Here is a 26372-nt window from a genome sequence, read left to right as displayed (position 1 = left end):
GGCGGGGAATCCTGCTGACCAGTCCACTCATGTGAAACGCCTGTTTATCCCCTCTGACAAGGTGCCAAAACAGTTTCCACAGATCTATCCGGGGGGCTGATCATAAGCAGATGGAATTGCAGCCATAAATTAGACCCAGTGTGTTGAAGGATAAAGGAGACACATGTGGATTCAATTAGACGGGCAGATGTCAGCCTTTTACCCCTTCAGGGCTCTACGCTATGCTCTAAACGCGCATATGAGTGCAGACGCTGATCTGAATACATGAATATACTGTATTTTTACATGCTTAGACTAATGCAAAGCACACAAACACCTGCTCAGTCTGCTCTGCAACCTTCTTCGCCTCAAGTGGCAGATCTTTTCCTCCGAAACCAACTGCAGTCCGATACCTGCGGGTGATTTATTGAGAAGAAGTTAAAGTGCGAGGCGCTGTGTATTATTTCTGTTGCTTGGGTGTGTGTGTATTCAGTCCACTGCAGGGCAGAAATATAAGCCTCTTGATATGACTCTTTGTTTGCCCTCGCAGCAGCTTGAAGTGATAGGTTTGAGCCGTGCAGGAAAAAGAAAGTATGGAAATAGCTGAAGGCTTATCGTGCAAAACAAGACGTAAGAAGAAAAGCTTGCATGTCATATAACATCTTTGGCTGCTGCTCAAACATCGCTGGTATTGACAGCAAAGCGGGAGAGATAAACGTTTTTATAATAGCATAATCTCTTGCTGAGGGAATATTAGCTTTTATGGTGATAAGAGCTGCAGTGTAAATTGCCAACACAATTGCTGCGATGTCTCCCAAAGTCCTGAGGATCGGTAGCTGCGGCAACAAAAAAGGGAAGTATCGAGGTGTTAAGAATGAAACACAGTGGAGAGATATTTTCCATCACCAGAGAGCCTGCGGTGAAATTGTAACACTGTTTAGAGGAGGATTAAACCCCTCGGCTGTCTGTCTCTCAGTTGATGTGTAATAGAGGTCCTTACCGCTATTTGCTAGGCGGGGACAGACTAAGCTGTTGGTAATCATGATAAACTACACATGAGGTGTGTCCTTGGGGGTCATTATCAGGATGGGGGAGATCTGGCTGTCCGTACATGAAGTTAACTCAGTAATAGCTGCCATTACCCCAGCTGCTATCAGGGTTAACCTCTAACAGCTCCCTGTCTCTCTCTGTCTGCATCCAGACCCAGAGCAGCCCTTCCTCAACAGTGGCAGCATGGAGACCATTTTCATCAAGAGCCACTCCACGGATGTAATAGTGCCATGCCTGGTCACAGTGCCTGATCTGAATGTCACCCTTCAAACGGTTTGCACCCAAAACAAATTTCTCACACTCTGTTCCTCCAGTTAAAGCTTTCAGCTGGTTCTTAAATTGATGATTTTAACAGCAGCAATCATTTTTGTGCATTTAGATGTTGTACAATTCCTGGCCGCTGGAGAAGGGGAGGCTGAGATGGGACAACAAGCGAGGCTGGTCCATTCCCAAAAACATCATAGACAAGGAGCCTCTCATGATGCTTTTTTGTGCTGCTACGCTGGGAGGCAAACCGTACAGTTCGGACAGCTACGTTTTCCACACTACAGGTAAAAACAGTATGTTTCCTCCAAAAGTTTCAAAAGTATCCTTAGGTATTTATCACAAAGTCCTGCAAAAATGCCACAGCTGAACTCTTAGCTGAACTTTTAACTTCAAAAGTTAAATGACACACCACAGAGCTTTAGAAGATGGAGAAGACTGGGTCATTACTGTAACTGAGAACACTAAGCTCATTAAAAGACTAAGGCAGAGCCCTTGAGGTGTATGAGATCCGCTCTGAGTTTCTCATAGGTCTGGATTCGATCCTGACCGATATAGGACTTCTAAGACTGACACCGATATTTGTTGACTTAAAAATCTGATTTATCAGCCAATATCTTTTTTACACAAAACAAGAAAATGTGTCCTTGCTAAGATAATATAACAATGCAGGTTAAAAACAATCTTGTTTTTTTTGTCACACGAAGTTGTGGATTACTTGTTTAGATCAACTGGTTGTTGTGTTAATGGCACTCTAAACACCTGCATTCCCAACAGGGAAGTCACAGAGTATGCTGTGGTGGACAAACTATGCAACGTCAACACTTGTAACATAGTTGAGGGGTGTTTCTCCAGTGTTTTTTCTTCCTTTTTTAATTTTCATTGTTGTAAAATAAATGTAAATTATTTGCTGATATAATGTATCGGCAAATAGCTAATATTGGCTGGGCGGTATTGTGCAACTATCCTGTATGACACAGTTCTGCAACACTGAGTGCAAGTTAGTACCTTTGGATTAGCAAACTAGGGTGGTGGTCCAACTTCGGGAGGGATCACACTGCTTTATCCTCGCTGGGAACGTTTATCCCAGGGGAGTGCTAGGATTTAGGAAAGATAACACAGTTTTCTTCCTGGTTATGGAGCAATGGCCAAGCTCTTTTCTTGCTTTTCCAGTAGAAATATTTGGGAGTTTGCCCAACCTGTCAATTTTTATAGACTTGGAGAAAGCATTCAACCACATCCCTTGGGATGTCCTGTAGGGTTCTTCGAGAGGTTTTCAGTCCCTGTACAATTGACATGGTTGGTTCACATTGCTGGCAGGACAGACTTATTCCCGGTGGGTACTGGACTGTGGCAGTGCTGCCCTTTGTTACCATATCTGTTTGTTGCTGAATTTCTAGGTGCAGCCAAGAGGCAAAAGGTTTCAGGTTCAGTGGTTTCAGGATCATGTCTGTGCTTTTTCGACTTCACTGACGGATGATCGCAAACTTGCACTGGGGCAGTTTTTCAGCAGTAGGGATAACAATTAGCACCTCCAAGTCCAAGGCCACGGCTCTCAGTTGGAAAAGGGTGGATTGCACATTCGGTGCTGGGAATGATTTTCTGCCTCAGGAGAAGTGCTGTTATCTCAGGGTCTTGTTTACAAGTAGGGAAGAGTGGAGCAGGAGACTGACAAACAGATTGGAGACGTGTCTGCATTGATGCTACTGGTGCATCAGTATGTTGGTACGCTAAATAAAGAATAAGACGCAAGGAGTAGAAATGAGGAGCTAACGCTATCGCTGCTGTGACTCAAACTGAAAGATTATTTCTATGCCGTCTTGGGAACACCTTGGCATCCGTTCCCCCTCCCCAGAAGAGCTGGAAAAGGTGACTTGGGGCAAAGGAGGTCTGGGCATCTCTGATTAGACTGCTGCCCCTGCGACCCAAACCCGGATAAAGCAGCAGAAAATTGGATGGATGGGTGAATGGAGTTACAAAAACACTCCCGACCCAGGACAAATATTTGAATTAGATTTGAGACTCTGCTCTTGTTGAAAGAGAAATTAGCTAGAAAATCAAAGGTGGTGCTAGACTGACTGCCCTGTCCCCATAATTTTCCATGGCAGTCGGCGAGCCAATTAAGCCTTAATGCTGACAATTTCGAGGCTTTTATTTAATTATGTCATTTCCTCTAAAACAACTCCATTTTTATGTAAGGATGGAGTCATTATGTCACAAGCACTAAAAGAAAAGAAGAAAAGAGAAGCAGATGGAAAAGGAAGGTATAATCAAATTTTGAAAAACTAAGCTGAAAAGGCGAGAGACTTTATGTTGAGTTTCCCTCTCATAGCGCGTGAACTCAGGTTGATCCAGATGCTCTACGCTCTGTTGTATGAGCTCATTCACCTCTGTCTTCAGAGGGCAAATGGAAACTCATATTCACCGCTCCCAGCCAAATGTAATAGCCACATCAGTCAGAGGAGAAACTCAGAGTCTTCACTCTTCACACTAATGGACTGTATAAACAATCAGTAATCACAGTCTGCCTTTTTTTTTTTTACATGCAAAGTCATTTCCATGCAGAGAGAATGACCTAAACATCAGATACACTGTCCAGTGTGCAAAACGGGATTGATGCTTCACTTCAGTTTTATTCACATATATAAACAAACACACACACACATACAGATATATATAAAATTATGTGTGTATGTATAAAATTTTAGAGTAGCCTGGGATGGCTTCTCAGGTCCAAAGGAAAGTCATTTCCTCAGGAAAAACTGCTGACAATGTCACTATGACCTCTCTCACTGTCTCCCCCCCTCTGTCTGGTGCTACCTCGCCCTTTTATTTTCCCGGACAGGAAGTCAGGTTTATGATGTCAAGCTGTTTCCTGAGGAGCCAGTACAGCTGTTAGTGGGGGAGGCCCTCACCCTGAACTGCACAGCGATGGTGGAGTTCAACGCCGGGGTGGACATCCAGTGGTCTTACCCAAGCAAACAGGTATTAGCAGCGCATCGCATGTTGTGTTAGTAAGAAGCAAACCTGAATTTACACAGTTTGTTTCTCCTCACCAGACGAACGACTTGGTGCAAATTACCACCCTGCGTGAATCTCTGTCTCAAGCCACAATGGCTTCTAGCGCCCTGACCATCCACAGTGTCAATGTCACAGACACCGGCCGATACAGCTGCAATGTTACCGGCTTGGACGGGACTTATACCCAACAAACTCAGGTCGTAGTTCATGGTAAGACTTTCTTTTTTTTTTGTCCGTACATCAGTCTACTTAAAGTTTGCATTAACCATCAAAAGCTACAGTTATGCTGACAAACATAGCAAATAATCCACCTCTATATGCAGTTATGGTCAGTCTCCACAATAATCCCTGTAATGACAAACTTGACCGATCATCTGCCTCCATCTCACCCTGGCCTCAGCATCCTCCTCTGTCACACCAATCAGTTGCCATTAGATTGTGTTTGATGCTACCTTCATGACAGTTGTAGTTTATAGTTCTAAGTTATTAATGAAGTCACATATTTAAAAGAGGTAGGAATCACCCCACGATACCATATTATGTTGGGATTAAATAATTTGCAGTGTCTCAATAATGCTATGCTTTTTATTAATAAGTGTTATGTCTTCCATCGGATGCCTCTGAGGAATCAAAAGAACTCGGTGACGTGTTGATATTTACAATTATCATAATACTTTACTCACACTATGATTTATTGTGATTTTTAACTTTTTGAAACATGCCAAGTATTCCAATAACATACATTGCTTTCTGTTAAAATATCTGTTTTATCCAATAAGCTGAAGTTATCTCGCTTCATCTATTATTTTTGCTGCAAAATGAGATTGTCTAACATGCCAACACCAACAGAAAAAACTGCCATAAATGTTGCCACTTAGCTGACAATTACATGCAATCTGCTTCTGATAATGCAGCGGTTAACTGTGGTAAATCATCTGTTGCTGTCTACACAGACAGAAACATTTACACATTTCACAGAAATTCACATTTAACTATCACATTTGCACTCCGCAACCTCCCAGGTCTGTGGAGTATAACCAGAACACAAGCAGAGGGCAGCCAGTTGAATCGAGTTTGGCTCTAACGCTGCCTCAGGATTTCTGTGCATGAGATGAGCCGTCTTGCACTTGCATTTACCAGAGCAGTTGGATTTATTTAATAATATATCAACATTTTATTTCATAAAATAATTGATTAAATTGATATTTGGTATCGATTGGATCGCTTTTTTAAAAATCAAAACGAAACATATTACATTCATTCATTTTTCCTGCGACACATGGTCTTTATCACTGTAAAGCTTTATTTTCAAACATTTTGGTTTGTGATATTATGTGTGACGTGAAACAGACCAAAGTAAAAGGAGCATAACTAAACACAGAAACCATGAAAGGCGAACTCTGACATCTAAAGGTGCACCAAAGGTGTCATATGCTCTCTCTTTGATGTTTTTGAAAAGCTTCATGTTCAGATTTTTTCCATAAGGAAAAGGGCTTTAAGGGCTTGCTCAAGTCTGCCCAGAGATCTGCTTGAGCAGTGTCTAACTCCAAAACCACGACACGTGCAACCCAGCGCACCATCCTTACCTCCTGGACAAGATCTAGAAAAATACCTTGGAGTTTGGAATTGAGCAGTGTTTATGGATTAAAGGGTTTTTTCAGAGGAGGCAAAATAATTAATGTGTTATTTTTCTTTTACTAAAAATCAATCGAATATTTACTGCTGAAGGCTTAAAAAGTGACTTAAAGTCAGAACCAGAGGATTTATTCACTGAATCCAAGCTGACTACAGTGGAGACACGTATAACGCTGTTGATTGCCATGTTTTAAGCTGAGAGAAGGCGAGTGTTTAGTACTTTGACCTTAAGATTTTAAAGCCTTTTATGTAAACAACTGAATGCCTCTGATTGCAGAAAGACCATTTATCCACCTCGACTACAGAATTGGACCGGTTGTGGAGATAACTGCTGGCCAGAAGTCATACAAATTACAAGTAAATGTCTCTGCCTTACCGGCACCCGAAACGCAATGGTAAGAGAAGTCTCATTAAATGTAATTGGAAATGTCCAAAAGCATAATTAGGCCTCGCAAATCTGAGATTTGTAGCTCAATTAAATAGCAGAACATCTCAGTAGGAGCACATTTTGTGTATCTGTGTGTGTCTCCAGGTATAAAGATGGAAAGCTGATAAACCAGCGCCCAGAATTCAAGATGAAAAGGATGAGGATGCACCCTAAACATGTTCTGGAGATTAAGGATGTTTGTCAGGAGGACTCCGGGCTGTACACGGTGGTCCTGAAAAACAACGATGCTGGGCTGGAGAGGAAGCTCAACATAACGCTTGTCGTCAACAGTACGTGTGTGTTGCTCTGTGAACCTCCAGTTAAAATCCCTCCAGATATTTTAGGAACAAGTACAAAGCAGCAGTGTAAAGTTATAGAGATTCACTGCCTTCCCAAATAAGGAAAGTAGAATTTTTGTAGATATAATTTGAAAATGTTACAAGTAAGTAAAAAAGTTGCATGAATTAATTATAAAGAGAACTCTATCTAGCATAAAGAAGTTATGACTTCCTGGAAGAACTGATTTATTAGCTCTCTTCTTCCCCCAGTTCCCCCTCAGATTCATGAAAAAGAGGTGGCAGATCCATCCAGCCCTTACCCCAGCGGCAGCAGCCAGACGCTGACGTGCACCGCCTACGGTGTCCCCATTCCCAACATCAGCTGGCAGTGGAGGGCCTGGGGCCCCTGTGTCCTCAACAGCACCCAAAGCAGAGTGTAAGAAAAACTTCAGCCCCAGACTCATTCATATACAGCACTGGTAGTTTTGCAGCTGTGTGTGTGTGAAGATAAGGTTTGATCAGACAAGACAGGAAAGGCAGGAAGAGCGGTGCATGAAGCGTTACGTGAGACCAAATAACAAGAAGAGGTCAGTGTGAAATTATCCACTGGCTCTGAGTGAACAAGAGAGGGAGGAGATGATAAAAAGAGAGAGAAGGTGGCGGCGGGGCGGGTGGCTGTGGGTGAAAGGAGCTAACATATAGAGGAAGGTAGAGAGGAAGTAAGAAGGGAGGAAAGAGGAGACTAAAGGAAAGTGTCTGCTCGACGTCCAGCCAGCTTCCTCCCCCACACAGTAATAATGTGCCTGTCACTCTCCTGTGCTATGGTCCAGCTCTCACACAGCACCACTATTTTGTGCATAAGCAAAGACACACATACAGACACAACACACATGAAACGCACATAAATCTCCCAGGTGTGATTGAAGCTAACTAGAGTGCTACACAATACAAATACACACTTAAAACACGTACGTAAACACTGAAAGACACACTCGCTCATTACCAGGCTTCTCTCGTCAAATAAAACCCATTTTATAATGAGTTCTCGGGGCAATCATACTCACTTGTTTCCTATTTCTTTAGCCCCAGTGTTTTGTGCGCTTCCACTGAATATCTCTCTAATATCCACCTGGCTCTACCATCTTCCTCCCAGGCGTAATTTTGGAAGATATTGCTGTTCTGACCTTTCCGTGTCAGCATGCAACGTGAGTGCAGCTGCAAGGTTTCCATCCTGGTCTAAGAGGCAGTCTGAAACTCACAGCAGTGGCAGCTTTGGTTTAATTTCGGCTGAAAGTGCTCAGTTCGTGTTTTGTTTTAGCCACTGTGGATCTAATATGCCATTTCATGGACAGTGAATTCTGCCTCTATTTTTTTTTTTCAATTTTCTCCAATATTTTGAAATTCCTTGTCTATTGTGACGGTCCGAAATATAGCGAAGGACTTCCAGCTAAACCTGTCCTTCCTCACAGGCTCCTGTTAAGTGTAGCAGCACAGTGTGTTCCTGATGAAATGTGCTTGATGAAAGAAAGTAATTTTGCAATATCAGGCTTTTGCTTTTGTAATCTCGGTGGTGCTAGCCTTTTTCTTCAGAGCCTGAGAAATTACTTTCAGGAGAGTAATGTCTTGTCTGATGTTATCTCTGTATGTGTGTGTGTGTGTGTTTGTTGCATATACAAATCTGCTCATAAAAGCACGTTGTGGAGCTCTCTCATTCATGTGGCAACAGAAAACAAGTGAACACAAAAAGCAGGTCCTCACACAGTTTTAAGATTGTTTTTAGTTAAAAGGAATGGTCTGCTATCGATATCTGAGCTCAGTGACTTGTTAAAAGTGCTGCTAGACGTCTATGTGAAATATGAAGCCTCATCAACGTAGCTTAGCATCGAGAGTAGAACTAGGAAAAGGAAATAATCCCCTGGCTCACAAGTAGGTGGTTTTAAGGGGGCGCATCACTTCTTAAACAGTATGGATTAGACAAAGGAGGTGTAATATCCTAATTACTGAGCCATAGACGTGCCAATAAGAGGAGTTTGATAAGTAATTTAGGAGCAAGAGAAAAGGCTTACTGCAAATTATTCTGCCTATGGTCCAAATGCTGCGCGCGATCTCTTTACTGTCAGTAAAATGATTTTGTGTTTTATAAATTAGTATATTTCTGCCTATCTACAGTCGCCCCTCATCTGTTTGTATACTGCTAGAAAAAAGGGAACCTATTTACTGAAACATTAAACATATGGTACATAAGGCAAAAACAGAGTTTGTACCTATATTCTTCAACACAGGCTGAACTCTGTTAGGCAGCTTTCTTTAAGTAGTCTTCAGGAAAAGTTCTTGCATTACATCTTGAAGGACATTCAAAGCACTTGTTTGGATGTTGGCTGCCTTTTCTTCTGTTGTCTGTCAAAAAAAATGTTGAGGTCCATGCTCTGGGAGGGCTGATAGTGTTCCACAGGTATGCTTTTCATGCTGAAAAATGAAGCTGCTGTCAATCAGACACTCTTCAGATGGCTCAAAATGAAAATCTGATGGTACTTGGTTTCTGTGTTTATAATCCCCAACACCACTGGCTGAAATGTGTTAAGTACAAGGGCTGGGCAAGCATCCAATGTGCAAAGTACAATACTGTAAACTGGTATTTACAAGTTATTATTTTTTCGTATGCACATCAGTAAATTATGTAGAGAGTAAAATGAAACTGACCCCTGTGGCCTTCTGCTAATGCAGAGTAGTGCAGATGGGTGAAAATACAAAATAAAAATAGCCTTTCGTGTTTCATTAGTTTTCCTGTGATGTTCGCACTGCGGATAGTTATAATTGATAGCGTACTTTGTCCATTAGCTGCTAGGACACTTAGGACATAATTGCATTGGCTCGGGGCTTCAAGCTGATGTGAAATGCTATCCAGTCTGTGGGAAAAGACTTCTCATAAAACTTCAGGATATCGTTCAACGTGCTCCTTAATTCTCACCCACTGCCCACTCTGTGCTGCTCATGTCAATGAGGCGAGATGTCATGAATGTGTCTCTGCTTCTCTCCAGGGCCCGACGAGACCGGAAGAGTCAGAGTGACAGGATCGCAGATTGTCAGAACTGGCAGGACATTAACTCGGAGAATGCGATGAATGAAATTGAGCCGATCGAGTCGTCTCTCGAAGTTGTGGATGGACGAGAGAAGGTTCGTCACGCCTCATTGCGATTGTTACTGGTTTTCTGTGGACAGACATGCTTTGCTTATAAATTGATCTCTGGAAAAAAGGATTACAGAATAAAATTAGGGCCTAACCCATGAGAAGGCCTTTGTGTAAGTGGACCTATCCGTGACCTGTGATGTTTTTATGTAAGTGTCCCAAATTCTGAGCTCCATAACAAAATTTGTCAATCAAGAGCCATTTCCACAGTAGAAATATTTAGAACAGTCTTCCTCTGCAGACTTCCTGTAAGTTCTAGTTATAAACACATCCAGGCACACATGTACGCGTACCCACGCCTGCACATTTATAAACCACAGCCGTAAGAGGAAATTATACATACACACACTCACGGATGCAAACGCCCTGTTTTTTTCACTCACACCTGAGCGAGTTTGTGTGTCGTTGGTCTGTCAGCAGAAAACCTGATTTCTACACGACAGCAGATTGCACTTTCTTTTAAAATGTGCGTCTCCACGACATGAATTAAAGTCTCGTCCTCCTTTCCTCGCCTCGCAGAGAGTGAGCAGACTTCTGATTCGCAATGCCAGCGTGTCCGTCATGTACAAGTGTTCTGCTAAAAACAAAGTGGGCAAAGATGAGCGGCTTATCTACTTCTATGTAACCAGTAAGTATGTGTGGTTAGATATCTCTCAAACACAATGCAAAACAGGAGCACTCACAGAGCGCAACTCCCCCCAAAGGCCAAGGGCTATACTAAAACTTTGATATTCTTTGCTCATGTTAGCACTGGTAAAGTCATAATCTAGTGTGCTATATTATTCGTTTTGTGTCATTGTGAAGTCGTATTATGTTTTATTGAAAAAAATACGGTTTTAAAGAGCTTAAACAAAGAATGATGACTGTGTTGCTTCAAAGTTTGGAGAGGATTGAATGGAAACTAAAGCTTTTTTCCTTATTTTTGTGACCCTGACCTTTGACCTTGAAGCATTACATACTAAAATTGTGTCTTTTCTTATCTTTAGTATATGATTGGAGCATTTTTGGTTTCTATAAGCTGTAAAAACTTGAGCTTTTAAGATATATTCATCCAGTGTTTGATTCTGCAAAACTTTATGGCGTCATTGTGACATCATAGGGAGTCATATTGAAAAGACACAAAGTGTGTTGTACAGATCTATCCATGCTCTTTCATATGATATATTACTTGACTTCTTTAAATGTTTTTCAAGATAAACTTTGGCCTTGAGCACTAACAATGAAGGTCAAGGTCAAATGCTTAGCCAACCCAGGCACTCATGTCCCCCCGAGGCCTAGTATATTGTTCTGAAACTTGAAGACGATCCATAAAGAAGCCAAACAAACAAACTCCCTTTCCTCAGCTGGGAGAAAAACATAGGAGCTTGGTTGGTTATAAAGCCAAAGGTTGATCATTGCTGATCCAAGTTTTGCTGCACTCCATTACAATAAAGCTGAGCAGAGTTTGTGGTGGAAAATTAGATTTGAAAAATTAATCATCTCCAAAAATAAAGGTGGAAAGATTTTCAAATTGATTTCCCGGGCACAAGAGCCAACGGGTCATTCTGTTCTGTCACAGGACTCAGTCAGCTCTGATCCTCTGCAGGAATAATAAAGCTACTCAATGTATGATAAGCCTACACAGAATGCGCGCTGCAGTATATGATCTGTGCACAAGTGTTTCAGTAATCCAATAAAAAACAAAAAGCATGTCTGATTTCAATTTGGCACATCAAGGTTGCTGTGCCGCTTCCAGCACTCCAGCTAAGTTTGGATCGCGCTCCGGAAGTCACGGTCTGACCACTTGCAGGTGCCCGTTTGCAGCGTGTGCTGGATCACATCCAGCGAGTCAAAATGACAACACTTCAACTCGAATTCCCCTTTGAGAACAAGAACCGAGACGCAGGGGAGCAAATGGGGGCGGACGGTGAGCTGCAGTTTTGTTTGTGGGGACAAAAACTCTCCACGATGGCATATGCCACAGTTGAACTCTCTGTCTAATTCTGGCCCAACTCTGGAGGATGAGTACAGGGTGCACTCCCCACAAAAAAGCCAGGGGGGATGGGTTTCTGACTGCGCACATGACTTAATGGGCCTTCTTTGGGCTTGGGCGCTGCTCACTTTAAAAGTGATGATCTTCCGTGTGGAAGTTGGTTTGGTTTGACACAGCAGGCTATGTTCGGGCTGAAATCGCTGGCATCCGTGCACCGGTGGCCAGAACAGGACATAAGGGGGCAATAAAAAAAAAGAAAGAAAAGAAAAGTAGAGCTCCTTTGTGATAGCAGCCCAAATCAAAACACTCAAAGCAACTTGTGGGGTTGTTCTGTTGCCTCTTTACGCTTTCATGCCAAAGAAATAGTCCTTGTGAAAATAACTCACACTGAGGTTGGCCTGCCATTAGGCCCTGTGAGAGTAACAAGGCCTAATGTTGCTGCAGAATTTCTTAATCCTGTGAGCAAGCACAAACAAAACTTCTCTTTCATTTTTGCTGGGATCCTCATAACAAGGCCGTCCTATGTGTATTTGTTGGTTTATATTTTATATAAATGGAATTTTTTGAGGAGTATTTATTGATGTGTAATTCAAAGCCTTTCTGTGTAAGGGTAACATACCAGCCTGCCTGTTCTTCTCTCATCTTTAAAGCCATCCCTGAGGGCTTCAATGTAGATGTCCAGCAGTCTGAGTATCCCCTGGAGCAGGAGAAAGTGTCTCTCCTTTGCAGTGCTGATAATTACACCTATGAGCAGCTCCACTGGTACCGTCTTGACCCTCGGGCCCTGCAGGACGAGGAGGGTAAGCCCCAGGAGCTGGACTGCAAGAGCGTGCACCTCTATGCTGAGGCTCTCCGTGGTGAGCTCTCCTTCCAGGAGCCCTCCAACAGCTGGGTCTTGGACTTCACCATTAACTCCATACAGCTGCAGGATGAAGGGCATTACGTATGTGAGGCTCAGAGCAGACGCAGTGGGGAGAAACAGTGCCTGTTAAGATACATCTCTGTCAAAGGTGAGCAATAAGAGGGAATTAAAGCTCCAGACACAGAGATACAAACACATACATCTCTGAATGCAGAAAGTAGAGTCACTCTAACTCCAGCGCACTAGGCTGCACCACTAATTATAGAGAAAAGCTCAACCCTTGGCAGTGGCAACACACATGGGTCGCAGCGGAACTGGCGCTGAGATGCTAGAGGCTTAAAAATACCCACACTCAAAAGATCCCACGCAGCCTGATACCCACATCCACACATAATGGAGAAAATACTTGATGCCTGCACAGCATCAATATGTAGGGACATGAAAACAGAGTTGAGATGCAGCAGGGCTGAAAAGCACAAACAAATTCCTGCCTCGCTCGTGCTGTTTGCTGTGTAAGCTTGCGTCAGTGCCTGGAGGACATATGTACGCTTTAATGGGATCTTCTTCCTTTTGCCCTTATTTTCAAACCCACAAGAGTGCATCTTGTACATTTGCCCTCTTTGAGTTGATATAGTGTCGATATAGTGACATAGTTTTGATTTCTCCTTCTCCGTTGCTGATCTGTCTCTGGCTTTTGCTCTCCCTTCTCTCTCCCATGGCAGCCCTGGAGGCACCACGCTATAAGCGCAGCCTCACCAACCAAACAGTGAATGTGACCGAGTCTCTGACGATGGAGTGCGACGTGGAGGGCAGACCTCTGCCCCGATTCTTCTGGTTCAAAGACAACCAGCCTCTCCACCAAATGTCAGGTGCATGAATAAATCACAACAGCTAATACACGTGTTTGTAGGACGGGGCTTTCGCATTCACATACGCACGCCGACAAGAAGTCAGAAAGCCTGCCCCTCTGAGGCTTTATTTGATGGGACTCGTATTATCCACTTTACATCCCAGTAGGCTTTGTTAATGTTTACACAGATACATCGACTTTCAGTGTGATCAAATGTCAGTCCAGCTATTCAGGTAAACTTCTTGTATGTTTCATGTTGTGCTTTATTTTCTGCCTTTTTTGCCTCTGAATGATTGATAGGTGCAAAAATAGCTGAAATCTATAGCTATAAAACTGTAGTGCAGTTTTCCAAGTGGAAACATAAGTAGCTCTTTTTGTGAGTGACAGCCTCGGATTGTTTTTTCTCAGTGTGTGTGATTGCTTTTGACATTACCCTCCCATGTTTTTGCAAGTACTCGTGCCTGGTCAACAACACGCCTTTAGCTAATAACGTTGCCGTCACACATTCTCTCCAGCACTCTTGGAACAATATTTTTCCTCATGGTAATTGTGCCTCGGTGTAGGATTTCTTCTACACTGTCCTCCCGGTCAGCACCGTCAGTGCAAACACGATGCTCTGCAGGTCGCTGTGTGTGCACAGCAAAGTGTTTTTCAGTGGTATTCAGTCATTTTTGGCACAACCGGCTGCAACTTTATCACGGCCCCCTTGTCGAGTCTGTGACATTGCCATCTCTCAAGATTACACCGTTGTCTTCCTGGAAAAATTCACCTCCTGCGAGAGTTCAGACTTAGGAGATTAGTCAAACGCAGATCAAGCATTACACTGTCATGGATAAATGGTCTTTGGGATTAGATTGCAGTGTTTTTGCTAAACATTGGACCACTTCAGAATGTTTTTGTCCTAGCTATCAATCCAGAAACCAAATAGAAAGGAAAGGTCTGGTTCTAGGATACCATTGCTTTCCTTTACAAGCGCACATCAATCCCACACACTCATACTGTGGAACAAGTGGGTCAAATAGAACTTGTATCAGGAGTTCCTGTCATGATGTTTTTGCTGTAGAGCTCCTCACACATCCACACACACCCACACACATAAAACCCTCTCAGGCCGACACAGCTCATTAGCTTTTTAGTCTCTTCTTAATATCTGAAGGTGATGAGCCTCTAGGGTGGGTCAATGCAAGTCTGAATGACAGCTGATGCCCTGGGATCACTCAGAGGGGGCTGTTTGGGGTGCACGGTGGGATGATGGAATAATAAATGAATGCTACAAATGGAGGTCCAGAGGTGTGACAAGAATTCAAAAAGGCGCTGTTGAAAATGGTGCTGAATTCGCAATGCGAAAGGGTGAAGAAGTGGCACCAAAGTCACAGCACACAGCACAGGCTTCGAATATGGGTTTGAGTGCGTGTCACTAACAAGTCCCCCCCAACTCCACCCCATCCCCCGGTGCCTCCTTCGCAGGGATCCAGCTGCAGGATTCAAACCGCACGCTGAGTATCCAGCGGGTCAGAGAGGAGGACGCCGGTCTTTACACCTGCACCGCCTGCAACCAGCGCGGTTGTGTCAACTCCTCAGCCGCCGTCAGCGTCATCGGTGAGACAGCCGCACGCACACACAATCGCAGAGACACCTGAATCTATTCACCATACGCTCTCCCGGCTCTCTCAGTGTGCTTTTTCGAGTGCACTCAGGCCTGAAATCGCAGTTGTCCTTGAGCTCACATCTTCACCTCTCACACTCTCACCGTGACTCTAGTTTTTGTGCTTTTGTTATGTGCGGCTCTCAAATCATAGTCATCAGCCAGTGAAACACTGTGTTTTCTCATTCAGCTGGTGAATGAGTTTGCTGGAAGTGGTGTTATGGCCAATGGCTGAAAGTCAGCCCAGCACATTTATTTAACTCTAACGATTTTATTTAAGGAGTTTACTAGAAAGCTGTGGGGCAAATACTTTGTAATACAGTGCCCCCTATAGTTAGGAAAAGAGCAGTCCATGTGACAGGACTGAGTAGTTTTCAGCAGTGTGTGTGTTTTTAAACCCTTTGCATCTAAAACTGACTTTCTTTCTTTCTTTCTTTCCGATAAGGGTCAAGTGACCGGGCCAACGTGGAGATTGTAATTCTCATCGGGACTGGAGTCATCGCCGTTTTCTTCTGGGCCTTGCTCATCCTCATCTTCTGCAATGTGAAGCGGGTCAGAGGGCGCCACTTATCGCTATGTCTGAGTTTGTGTGTTTCGAGAGGAGCCGGCAGACTGTGACGGAGGCACTTTGACCTCTGACTCCTGTTTTGTCTATCTTTGAGCACAATCTGTTTGTTAGAGATAAGTCTGTCATTTACATCCAGAGGCAGTTAGTGATATTTTCTAGGAGCGCATCCAGCGAATCGTTTGCTGCTATTAGCAACAGCAACAAACGTGGTCATAATGAGAATCCATTTGCTCTTTATTTGCACACTTGGTAGGGTGAGTCTCTCTTTTAATTAGAGATGGCTTTTCTTTTTTTCCTCTCCGTCTTGCAGCGTCTCAATGTTTTTGTCTCTCCACCTTTCGCCTGTCTCTAGCTTTGCTCCTCTATGCCACATTTTTCTCAAATACCTTTCTAATGATGTGTATTACGGTCAGACATCTCCAGTTTAGTCTTGTCTGTTCAGAGCACATTGTTCCAGATGCAACCTTTCAAACCTAAACCTAACTTTTCAAACCTAAGCTGTGCTGCCATGTTTGTTTTTAGAGAGATGAGGTTTTCTACTTAACTGTAACATTTAATCTCCTCACTGAGGCCTATAGAGTCTTTGGTGTAACTCTTGGGTTTTTTGCAGCCTCTCAGAGCATTGCACGATCTAACACTGGGGTGGATGTGCTAAGGTGCCCACTCCTGGGATCATTGTGTTAACACACACCTGAATTCTCCAGACCAACAAACTTCTGCTTTTACAGAGGGCTCACTGATGTACCGATGCACTTAACTTGCTGATAATCAGTTACTCACGTACATTTGATTTCAACTGTGGTTCAGGTGGTAGACTGGGTCCTCAATCAATGGGTAGGTGGGTGGATTGATTGATCATCCAGTCTGTCGAAGTATCCTTGGGCAAAGTACTGAACCCAGAGGTGCCCTCAATGCATACATTGGAGTGTGAGTGTGTGTTTGAATGCTAGATAAAATTGCTTAGGCATGAAAAAAGTGCTTTAAGAATGTGTGTGTGACTGAGTGAGCGTCGTAGCAAGAAAGAAAGGCGTTATAGAAGTACCAGTCTATTTTACCATTAGCAGCACCTGTCTACCTCTTCATTGCTATGGAAGCAAAAAGGATGTACTTAGTTGTTCACTCTTTGCTTCTGCATTAGTGGTTCGGTTTTTGTTAAATAAATAATGACATGGCGTCACCTGTCAGGTGTAAATGTTCATCTCAGATTGTATTTGCTTAATATTATGACCTGCTAAAGACCAAATGATTTTTTTATGATGTTCTATTATGTAAAACCTTAAAATTGAAGAAGATTGTACTTTGTACAAGGCATATTTTACATAATATGTTATTTGGAACAGCACTTTTTATAGTAACAATCGAACAGAATACTATTATGTCTTCATCTTAGCCAGTCAGATTGCATTTCAAGCCTAACTGAAACAGTAGCATCACACTAACACTAACAAATGCCGGGTCATGACAGGAGGCTATAAAACATCATATGTAAACACAACATGAACATACCACATGTAACTACACTAATAGGCAGTAAACACAGGTGTTGCTCTTACATTAATTGAGGCTCACTCCTGAATATAAAAGAAGCTCAGTTAATGACATCAGCAACACCCGTGTTTACCTTCTGTTTCAAGTCAACATGGCTGCTGTTGCATGTTGGGCTTTGAAGGCTGCCAAAAAAAACAGGTGTCCTTTAACTAAACACACATCCAGAGACAAACACCGAGCACAAAAGCATTTACTTTTTAAAAGTGTGCTTTTAATGCTTTGTACACACAGCACCGCAAATGCACACGGCCTGTGCTTAAGCCACCAGACAAACATTCACTCCCTAAAAGTGCATTACTAATGTCACTTTGCATGCTAAGTAGCTACTAAGCTTATCAGCTGCAGCATTTAGTTAGTGGTGAGGTCATCAAGACTCCTGCTAACAATGCCTCATCCTTCGGTGGCTTTCAGTGGCTGCTGTCAGTCAAGCGCAGATGGGCCACTTTAGATAATATTTCAATAAAAATAATTTTCTTTGCTTTCAGCAATAAAAAAACCCACTAAAAGTGCATTAAAAGAGCATGCTGACATATTTCTGACTCTAATAAGAGCATGACTAAAGGTAATTTCACTCGTTTGCAGTATACCATCGAGGCTGCACTTTTTTGCTGTCTGACCTTTCCTTCTTTCTGTGCTCGTGTTGTTTACGTTTCACATTTGCGCTGCGTGTCCAGCGCTTCCTTTCCAGGATTCCCTGTTATTCAGCCCACCTCTCGTCTCTCCTTGAACTTCAGGTTAACCCAGCAGACATAAAGACAGGTTATCTGTCAATCATTATGGACCCGGGGGAGGTGCCACTGGATGAGCAGTGTGAATACCTGCCCTACGACTCATCGCAGTGGGAGATCTCCAGAGACAGACTCCGGCTAGGTGGGTAACAAGGAACAGTGAGAAAAAAGGGATGGATGGATGGATGCTGAAGTAGCATAGGAGTCTGAGGTATGTGTGAGGACATGAGCAGAAGTGCATGAGAGGCAAATAGATGGATGAAACTGAATTACTTTTCCAATTCCACAATCCATAATGGCATGATTCTGGATTGCTGCCAACTGGATAGAGCGCTGCCAGCAATAGTGCTAATGTTAAATATGTGCTCATTCCCAGAACAGCTTTTTAAAAATGTCCAGAGGAAAAGCATCTGTTCCACGACAGCAACTTATGGCAGCATGTTGTCTAATGTCCCGTTGCTCCTCCTTGTCTCCATGGATGCCATCTGCAATTTTTTCCCATTACAGATGCAACTGTTTATGTATTCCAGTGAGGCTAAAATCAAGCACGCATCAATCAATAAGCATGAATATCTTGTTGATTTTCTGCTCTTTCTCTTGACACAGGCAAAGTTTTAGGGCACGGTGCCTTTGGAAAAGTAATTGAAGCATCAATCTACGGCATTAGCAAGAGCAAAGGTTTGGACACGGTGGCTGTCAAGATGCTGAAGGGTGAGATTTGGCTTTGTGTGTTTATGTTCTTGGAAGGCTACCCAAAGTGAAGCAAACACTAAACAGATTTGATGCAGTCAGAGTAATCAAAGTTAGGAGAAATTGCAGTGCAGTGCGGCCCACGCAGTTCATGTTTGTACAAGATATGCACATGTCAAAATACATAATGTGATGTGTTTTATTTGTAACATTGTAACTCTGTGTTGCAGACGGAGCCACGGCCAGTGAACACAAAGCCTTGATGTCAGAGTTAAAGATACTGATTCACATTGGCAACCATCTGAATGTAGTGAACCTCCTGGGAGCCTGCACCAAACCAAATGGTGAGGCCAAAGAATTACATGGATTATGTTTGCAAAATCCTATTTTTAGAATGTAATAAGTGGTATTAGTAATATTAGTGCAAGTCTTTAGAAACCAAATTGATTGAACTTCAAAGTAGCAGACCATATAAAGTGACAGAAATCTGCTTTGGCGTTAACATCAGCACAAAAACTGTGTACCAGTAGCTTCGTAGCTTGGGTTTCCATGGCCGAGGAGCACCTGTAGGTGTAATCTGGAGGTGGCCCAGTACTCGTGTCCATATAGTGTATTAAATACATTTGCACACAGTCACCTAACAGGATAAATGAACGTGGGATTGTTTTGGTAATGTTGTCACTGTTTCAGCCTTTGATCATATTTTTTAAAACATTTGCTGGCAGTATTTTCCTCTGTCAGTATTTTTGGGAAACCTTCATGTTTCGGCTCTGGTCTTTGTCCTGTTCAGTGTAAAAGTCCTTACATCATTTTGTCCACCCCCCTTTCCCTTATAGCCTGTAACCAAATGAGAGGTAAAACAGATGCCTTCATTTTTTTCCCATTCACCCATGCATGATTTTGACCTATAGAGAACATTTTTGAGTCACGGACATCTGAAAGTGTTTATCCTAAACAAAAAGCAGCCAGGCAGCTAATCTCAGGCGGGAAATGGTCCAGCTCAAGCTGCAGCTTCTCTATTTCAGATATGGTGCGAGAAAAGAAAAAAAAAAGCGCTTGTAGACTAGCAGTGGACATGTGCTGAAACATTTGAAACATCTCTGTTACCAGGCCCGCTGATGGTGATTGTGGAATACTGCAAGTATGGGAATCTCTCCAACTTCCTACGAGCCAAGAGAGAGTTCTTCCTCCCTTACAGGGTAACACAGCGCTGCAAAACTGAAGCAATTTATACAAGCAATTTCACATTTGTTCTCTGATGGCAGCTCAAAGCTCAGAAAGACTATCTGTAATCATGTTTTCATTTTAACCTTTTAGTCTGTCTCATTTTTCTATCTCTGCTTTGTTCCCTTTATGTAGTTTCTGTTCACAAACTCAGTTATCTGCCATGTTCTGTAAGTCTTAAGCCCGATATTGATTTTTGAGATGATTCATTGAAACGCTTCCCCACTTAGGATCGCTCTCCAAAAACCCAGAGCCAGGTGAGGCGGATGATTGAAGCGGGTCAGATTGCCCAGAGTACTCGTCAACCGCCCTCTCCATCCTCCTCCCCGCTCACCGCTCCTCAGAGTCCATCATCCAATACGTCCAGTCAGACTCCCGCTGTAGAGAAAAGTGAGTCATTTTATGTGATTGAACTCCTCGTCCCACACCGCACTGTCTTCTTTTCTCTCCGTGACTGCCCTCATCCTCTCCTTCTCTCTCTCCAGTGGAGGACTTGTGGAAAACTCCTCTGACGATAGAAGATTTGATTTGCTACAGTTTCCAGGTGGCTCGTGGGATGGAGTTCCTGGCCTCCAGAAAGGTTAATTCTCAGCATTACAGTGTGGACAATTAATGATTAAGCTGTGATGTATTGTCACCGGAGGTTAGCTTCAGAGGCAGCAGCTTGTAGTTTGGGGCATTTATGAGGGGTCCACAGTGGCTCAGGTGGCAGAGCAGGGTTGACCGCTAATGCTTGGCATCTCCGATCCCTTGGCTCAGAGTGTCATGTTCTGCCATGCTTCCTGTGACAGCTCCACTGCCATAGAGTATGCATCTGAATGGGTAATTGAGCGGTAAAGTGTTTTGTGCACTAAGGTGGAAGGACACTATGTGAGTGCATTTCATTTACCATTTACCATCAACTTTTCACTCCTTTGTGCCTAACAATGATCCCCACTTTAAAACTAGCAGAAGAATATGGATGTTTTTGCATGGGTGCCACAGTGCAATACACCGATTAAATTAGGAAGATTTTTAATGAGGCAAAAAAAACAAAAAAAATGAAAAAAGGCCACAGAAGCCAGTCAGGAATTTGTAATTACTAAAAGCTTATAATGGTTAATGGACTGGTTCTTATATGGACCTTTTCACACAGATTAACACTGTGGGAGCAGCATGGATTTCAGTATCTTGCCCACAAATGCTTACAGTAGCAGCCAGGGAACCCACTACCATCAAACCACCAACCTTCCAATTAGTATATGACCCGCTTTATATCCTGAACCACAGCCACCCCAATCAACACATGATCAATGGACCTAACCATGCGATACGAAAAATTGTAAAAGTTCTGATAGATAACCATGGAGCAAGCCCATAGGCAAAATCTAACCATTGCTTCTGTGTACCTTTCTAAAGTTTAACATTGGCATTTTGAATTGATTGCAGTTATGATATTAGTGGTTTTCTCAGTCCAACAGACAACAACTCAGTCCGACTGTGATGAAAGCACAAGTTACCATTTCAGAGTCAATAACAGAAAGAAATTTATTAGTTAAAAAGAAAAAAAGTTGTCTTTAACAGCTGATTTAATCTGTAAATCAAACTTAGGAAAAGAAACTGAGGTTTAAAATATGATGCCAGGGACACAAAATATGAAGACGTTAGGGGATGGTGTAACTGCCTGCTGAATCACTAATTATTCTTAAGGTTTTAACATCAACTAAAGAACAGGTTAAGGAATTGACAGAGGTATTGCTTACCAGAATTGGCAAGGGTTTATGTTACAAATATAGTCCCAATGATAGCATAACAAAGGAAACTGCACTGGACCCAGAATGGAACCTTGAGATACACCACACAACAGAGTAGTTACCATTGCTGATAGGAAAAGACTTGAACCTGGGCAGTACTACCATAAATACCAATACATTGCATACAAGAACAATAAAGTCACCAGCATCAACACAGCATCAATACATTAAATGTCATTTAAAGGTACAGTTACCCGTAGATTTCTTTTGAGTTTATTTAATAGAAGGAAAAAAAATATTGAAACCATTAAAAATACAGACAATGCAACCGGCATTAGAATAAAATGTAATCCTGTTCATCCTTACCTAAAACCTCGTCGATGAACTGAACTCAGGGCTCTAACGCACAAAATTTTGCATAAATATTCTTATTTATTTGAGATACTTACCTGTTGTCAGCAGATTGGATACAACTCTCCCATCTCCAGACAGCCCACAACGAGCCGGCTAAACAACAACAACAGATGGCAACAAGCTAACATTATGCCAGCTAATGTTAGGCTGTTCAAAAATTGTCCTAAATATCACACGTTCCCTCCGAAAAACAATTTGATTGCATTCTCACATCGTACAAGAGTTTACTCACTAAGCGTCACTGTTCAGTTACACTAATGTAAATATCGACAGCTGAGGTCAACAGCGTACTAAAGCCTAGACTTGCTACAGATGACTTGTCCTATAGTGGCCACCGTAGCTACGATTGTGCACTTAATTTAGCTGCAATCTACTGACATCTAGTGGTGATACTTTATACACTGTAACTAAGATTTGTTCTCTTTATGAGAGGACTTACTGGTGCGTGTTTAAAGTAGACAATTGTTGTGTACTAACTGCATAGACAACATGAAAAAGAAACTAAATCTCAGCTTAGAAATAGCACAGTTTGTAGAGGCGCTTGACGTGTTATGGTATTTTATATATTCTGTTACCCTGTATGATCACTATTTTATTATTACTGGTATTATTATATAATTATAGTGCCTTTTATGTTCAAATTTTAGATACTCGAAATACATGTTAAAAAACAGTAGTGTATTATGATTAATGAAGTGATCATTCAATCTGTTCTGCAGCAACTACATTTGTTGCTCTGGTAATGTGGAGAAAATACACAGTAGCATAAACTGGGACTACTCAATTTAAATATTAAGCACAATTCCTAAGTAGATGTCATTTCTCATAGTGACTCTGCCACCTGACCTTGACACTGGAAGTGCATCAGGGGTGTTATCATAAGGTATCTAGGCCTCCTGAGTTATACTGTCTAACTACCAAAAGCTTTTTTCGTAAGAGATAAGAGGTGAGCTTTTCTCAGAGCAGTTTTTATTGAAGTCCAAAGCTAAAAAGGGATATGATCACTTTGTACAGTCAGTATAAGCTAAAACTGAAGTACACTGAATGAGATAGGACTAAACTGATTTAAAATAATATGACTTTTTAGAATTCAGGAATATTAAAAAACATTAATGACATTTTGAATGCAGACAAAACTTCAATTCTAAGTTGATTTAAAAGCATTCAGGTACAAGTAAAGCAATAAAATTAAGATTGTGTGTTAATTTTGAGGAATACTTCTCGCAGACAGCAGAGATGTTTCAAAGCCCTTTGATGCAAACTGAATTCTCACATTTTCCAGGCGTTAGAGAGGTGTGTTATTGGATTGTTTCGGTTTGACGGTGAGCTGATTTGATCCCCATGAACTCAAAACACTGTCAAAATAAGCTTTTAAAAATTGTGTTTTACCAAAACACTGATACGCATTGCTATGGTTCATTGCACTGTGACTGGATAAACGATTAAATCGGAAAAAAGGGAGCAGCTGCAACTTGTAACAAATGTGATACTGAGACTTACAACAGCAGACTGGCTGGCTTTATTTGACTCCCCCAAACCACTCAAAGCTGTGTTTGCTTGCCAGGTTTGTGAATGGTGCTGGAAGAGATACAGTCCAGCCCCAGTTACAAACTGGCACACGCAGACACAAACACACTCCCTGGTTTTAAAAAATGGTCAAGTTGCTATTTACACTCTCCCAAATAACACTTACGCAGAGGAAACAAGGCGGACACAGTGCATGCAACCACTTAAAAATCACGCACATACTCAAACACCTGTCTGCAGAGTTATGATGTATGCGTGGTCCTGTGTGTATCCACAGTGTATCCACAGAGACCTGGCCGCCCGTAACATCCTCCTATCAGAGAACAACATTGTGAAGATCTGTGATTTTGGGCTGGCCCGAGACATTTACAAAGACCCCGACTACGTCAGGAAAGGCAACGTATGTCACCACTTTAGCTTCCCGGGAAAGATTACACTTTTAATTACTATTATTTCTTTTTATCCACCCACATAATGATTACTTTTAATGGTGAGTCTCAGTTGTGTTTTATCTGCCTGTCATATCTGTTTCAATGTTCTCTCAGGCTCGCCTCCCTTTGAAGTGGATGGCCCCAGAGAGCATCTTTGACAAATTGTACACCAGCCAGAGTGACGTGTGGTCCTTTGGAGTTCTCCTTTGGGAAATCTTTTCACTCGGTAAAAAGTCAGAATCATAACACGTGCACACGCATCTTTTATGTCATCTGTGCAGAACTCAGTCTCTTGTGATTGAAAATATCTATAAATGTCAGCCGGTGCCAAAAGCAATGAACTTTACGAGCAGAACGAATCAGCATCCCTATTATCCAAGCACTCAGTCATTTGTCTTCCTGTTCCTGATGTGGTGGTTGATGTTGCTCTTTTCTTAGGTGCATCTCCATATCCGGGGGTACAGATTGACGAAGAGTTTTGCAAGCGATTGAAAGAGGGCGTCAGGATGAGAGCACCAGAGACTGCCTCTCCTGAAATGTAAGCATTTAGTTTCTCTTTCTTTCCGCATCTTTGAGAAAAAAAATGCTCCCGCTGTCAGGAAGAAAATATTGCTCTTAATGTCTTTAACTGGGTTAGCCAATGAGAAAAGTGACTTCCGTTTTAATGTCATTAAGTTGATTTGCACATCTAGGGAACAATATAGGATGGCATTTGTAGATGCATTTTAGAGGCTGTTATTCTTGTTAAGACTGCGCTGCCCTCTGCTGGTAGATATGGCATCATGCTGGCCTGCTGGCAGGGCGAGCCAAAAGAGAGGCCCACCTTCCCCGCCTTGGTCCAGATCCTGGGAGACCTGCTGCAGGACAACAGTCTACCTGTAAGTTCTGCTGGAGAGATAATGTCTCCAACCCATTTTCACTTTCTTCTGTAGTTTTTCTTTCTTGGGGTCTGGATCTTGTTCTCATTTTCTTCAGGATGGGAAGGACTACATCCCCCTGAACCACTCACAGAACTCTGAAGACGATGGTTTCTCTCAAGCCTCTTCGCGCCCGCCATCTGAGGAAGAACTGAGACTTGCTTGCAACACTATGCCCACAAGGTACAAGAAAGCAATCCCCTTTTATCCGTCAGACCCCATAAAATGAATGATACTGTCTTTGATTTAAAAGATCGCACACGAGTAGGACTTCTTATCATGAATCCCTTTTTTTCTGAAGCGTTTGCTTGAGCAGATTGTTATGGTTGGATTTATCAAACTCTCACTTTTTCATGAACATAATGCATCATAAATACAACATATATAAGGATTCCAATAGCTATGTAAAGATTCCGATTAATGTCCAAAAAATGCTGGCAAACTGAAATTTGTGTTTCAATTATTAAAAATTGAAATGCAATATGCAGCTCAAGTTTGTTTGTGATCGTTGCCTTTTCTCTATCTTTCGGTCAGGTATTATAATTGTGTGCCCTTTGCTGGCTGTGTGTTCGTGGGGCCCTCCAAAATATGCCAGCCCAGAGTGAAGACCTTTGAAGAGTTGCCTCTTGAGATGCATCCACAGAAACCTCCTCAAGTAAGCTTCTTATCCTCTTATCAGTTGTTGGAAAATGTGAACTGACTGATGACATTTTCTGAATGCTTTTTCAGACTTTTCTTGACATTATCACCTACGTTTATTACTAAAAATGGTCGTTCTTGGTCGAGACAGATGTAGCAGCTGCGTCAACCTGTCTCTCTTTTCTGTAGGACAACCAGACTGACAGCGGGATGGTTCTGGCCTCCGAAGAATTTGAGAGAATTGAGCACAATCACGGGGGTGTCGTCTTGAAAAGGTTAAATGATATGAAAGCAAAAATCTGAATATCTGTGAAAACTGGAATCGAAGCACTAGACGTACGCAGCCAGCTGTTTAGTCACACCATCTGACATTTGGACCGCTACACACTCATTTCTCACCGTGAAACAGCACAATGACTGTCAAGTTAAAGAAAAGCGTTAAAAATGGATGCCTTTATGCTCCACATGTTTCAGAGTCAATACGAGAAAACATTTGCGCTCTTTTGCTCGGAAACTGTAGAATAGTCACCCGCTGCTTTATGTGGAACGAAACTAGATTTGCAAAGGAAGTAAGCATCAGTGCAGTCTCGATCTATGCATGGGTAAGTGGGAGTAAACAACTGTCTGACTCATTCAAACCTGGGTATTAGCAACATTTTGAGATTTGCAATGTTGTAAAAAGCCAACATAAACTAAAAGTGAAAAAAAGCAAAACTTACTCCTACAGCAAAGTGTAGGAGGAGCCTATGTGAGCAGATGCTCTGATCAAAAAGGAGTCAAAAA

The 26372-nt window shown here is 42.3% G+C and overlaps 2 protein-coding genes across 3 annotated transcripts in view; one reads left to right on the top strand and one right to left on the bottom strand.

The window, feature by feature from the left end:
• Positions 1–12505, bottom strand: part of npy7r (neuropeptide Y receptor Y7) — a 52463-nt gene extending 39958 nt beyond the window's left edge. Inside the window, exon 1 of the mRNA XM_005467916.4 lies at positions 12433–12505. Within this exon, the coding sequence (XP_005467973.1) occupies positions 12433–12467 (35 nt within the window). The 5' untranslated portion in view covers positions 12468–12505. The remainder of the gene's footprint in view (positions 1–12432) is intronic.
• Positions 1–26372, top strand: part of flt4 (fms related receptor tyrosine kinase 4) — a 49376-nt gene that overhangs the window by 20879 nt on the left and 2125 nt on the right. Inside the window, exons 4-29 of one of the 2 annotated variants that reach the window (XM_005467923.4) lie at positions 1181–1302; positions 1409–1580; positions 4139–4278; positions 4353–4524; positions 6227–6344; positions 6482–6666; positions 6925–7090; positions 9693–9828; positions 10361–10469; positions 12464–12823; positions 13398–13544; positions 14993–15124; positions 15616–15722; positions 18021–18156; positions 18621–18725; positions 18935–19048; positions 19815–19903; positions 20159–20318; positions 20414–20508; positions 23880–24002; positions 24148–24259; positions 24472–24571; positions 24806–24911; positions 25009–25133; positions 25485–25605; positions 25779–25864. In XM_005467923.4, the coding sequence (XP_005467980.1) occupies positions 1181–1302; positions 1409–1580; positions 4139–4278; positions 4353–4524; positions 6227–6344; positions 6482–6666; positions 6925–7090; positions 9693–9828; positions 10361–10469; positions 12464–12823; positions 13398–13544; positions 14993–15124; positions 15616–15722; positions 18021–18156; positions 18621–18725; positions 18935–19048; positions 19815–19903; positions 20159–20318; positions 20414–20508; positions 23880–24002; positions 24148–24259; positions 24472–24571; positions 24806–24911; positions 25009–25133; positions 25485–25605; positions 25779–25864 (3538 nt within the window). The remainder of the gene's footprint in view (positions 1–1180; positions 1303–1408; positions 1581–4138; positions 4279–4352; positions 4525–6226; positions 6345–6481; positions 6667–6924; positions 7091–9692; positions 9829–10360; positions 10470–12463; positions 12824–13397; positions 13545–14992; positions 15125–15615; positions 15723–18020; positions 18157–18620; positions 18726–18934; positions 19049–19814; positions 19904–20158; positions 20319–20413; positions 20509–23879; positions 24003–24147; positions 24260–24471; positions 24572–24805; positions 24912–25008; positions 25134–25484; positions 25606–25778; positions 25865–26372) is intronic. The other variant, XM_019345099.2, reaches the window with a different exon arrangement.

This window comes from Oreochromis niloticus, linkage group LG2 (assembly GCF_001858045.2).
Source record: "Oreochromis niloticus isolate F11D_XX linkage group LG2, O_niloticus_UMD_NMBU, whole genome shotgun sequence".
NCBI classification, from domain to species: Eukaryota; Metazoa; Chordata; class Actinopteri; order Cichliformes; family Cichlidae; genus Oreochromis; species Oreochromis niloticus.
The sequence above is the reverse complement of the archived record's forward strand: the minus strand, read 5'-3'. Positions and strand labels throughout refer to the sequence as shown.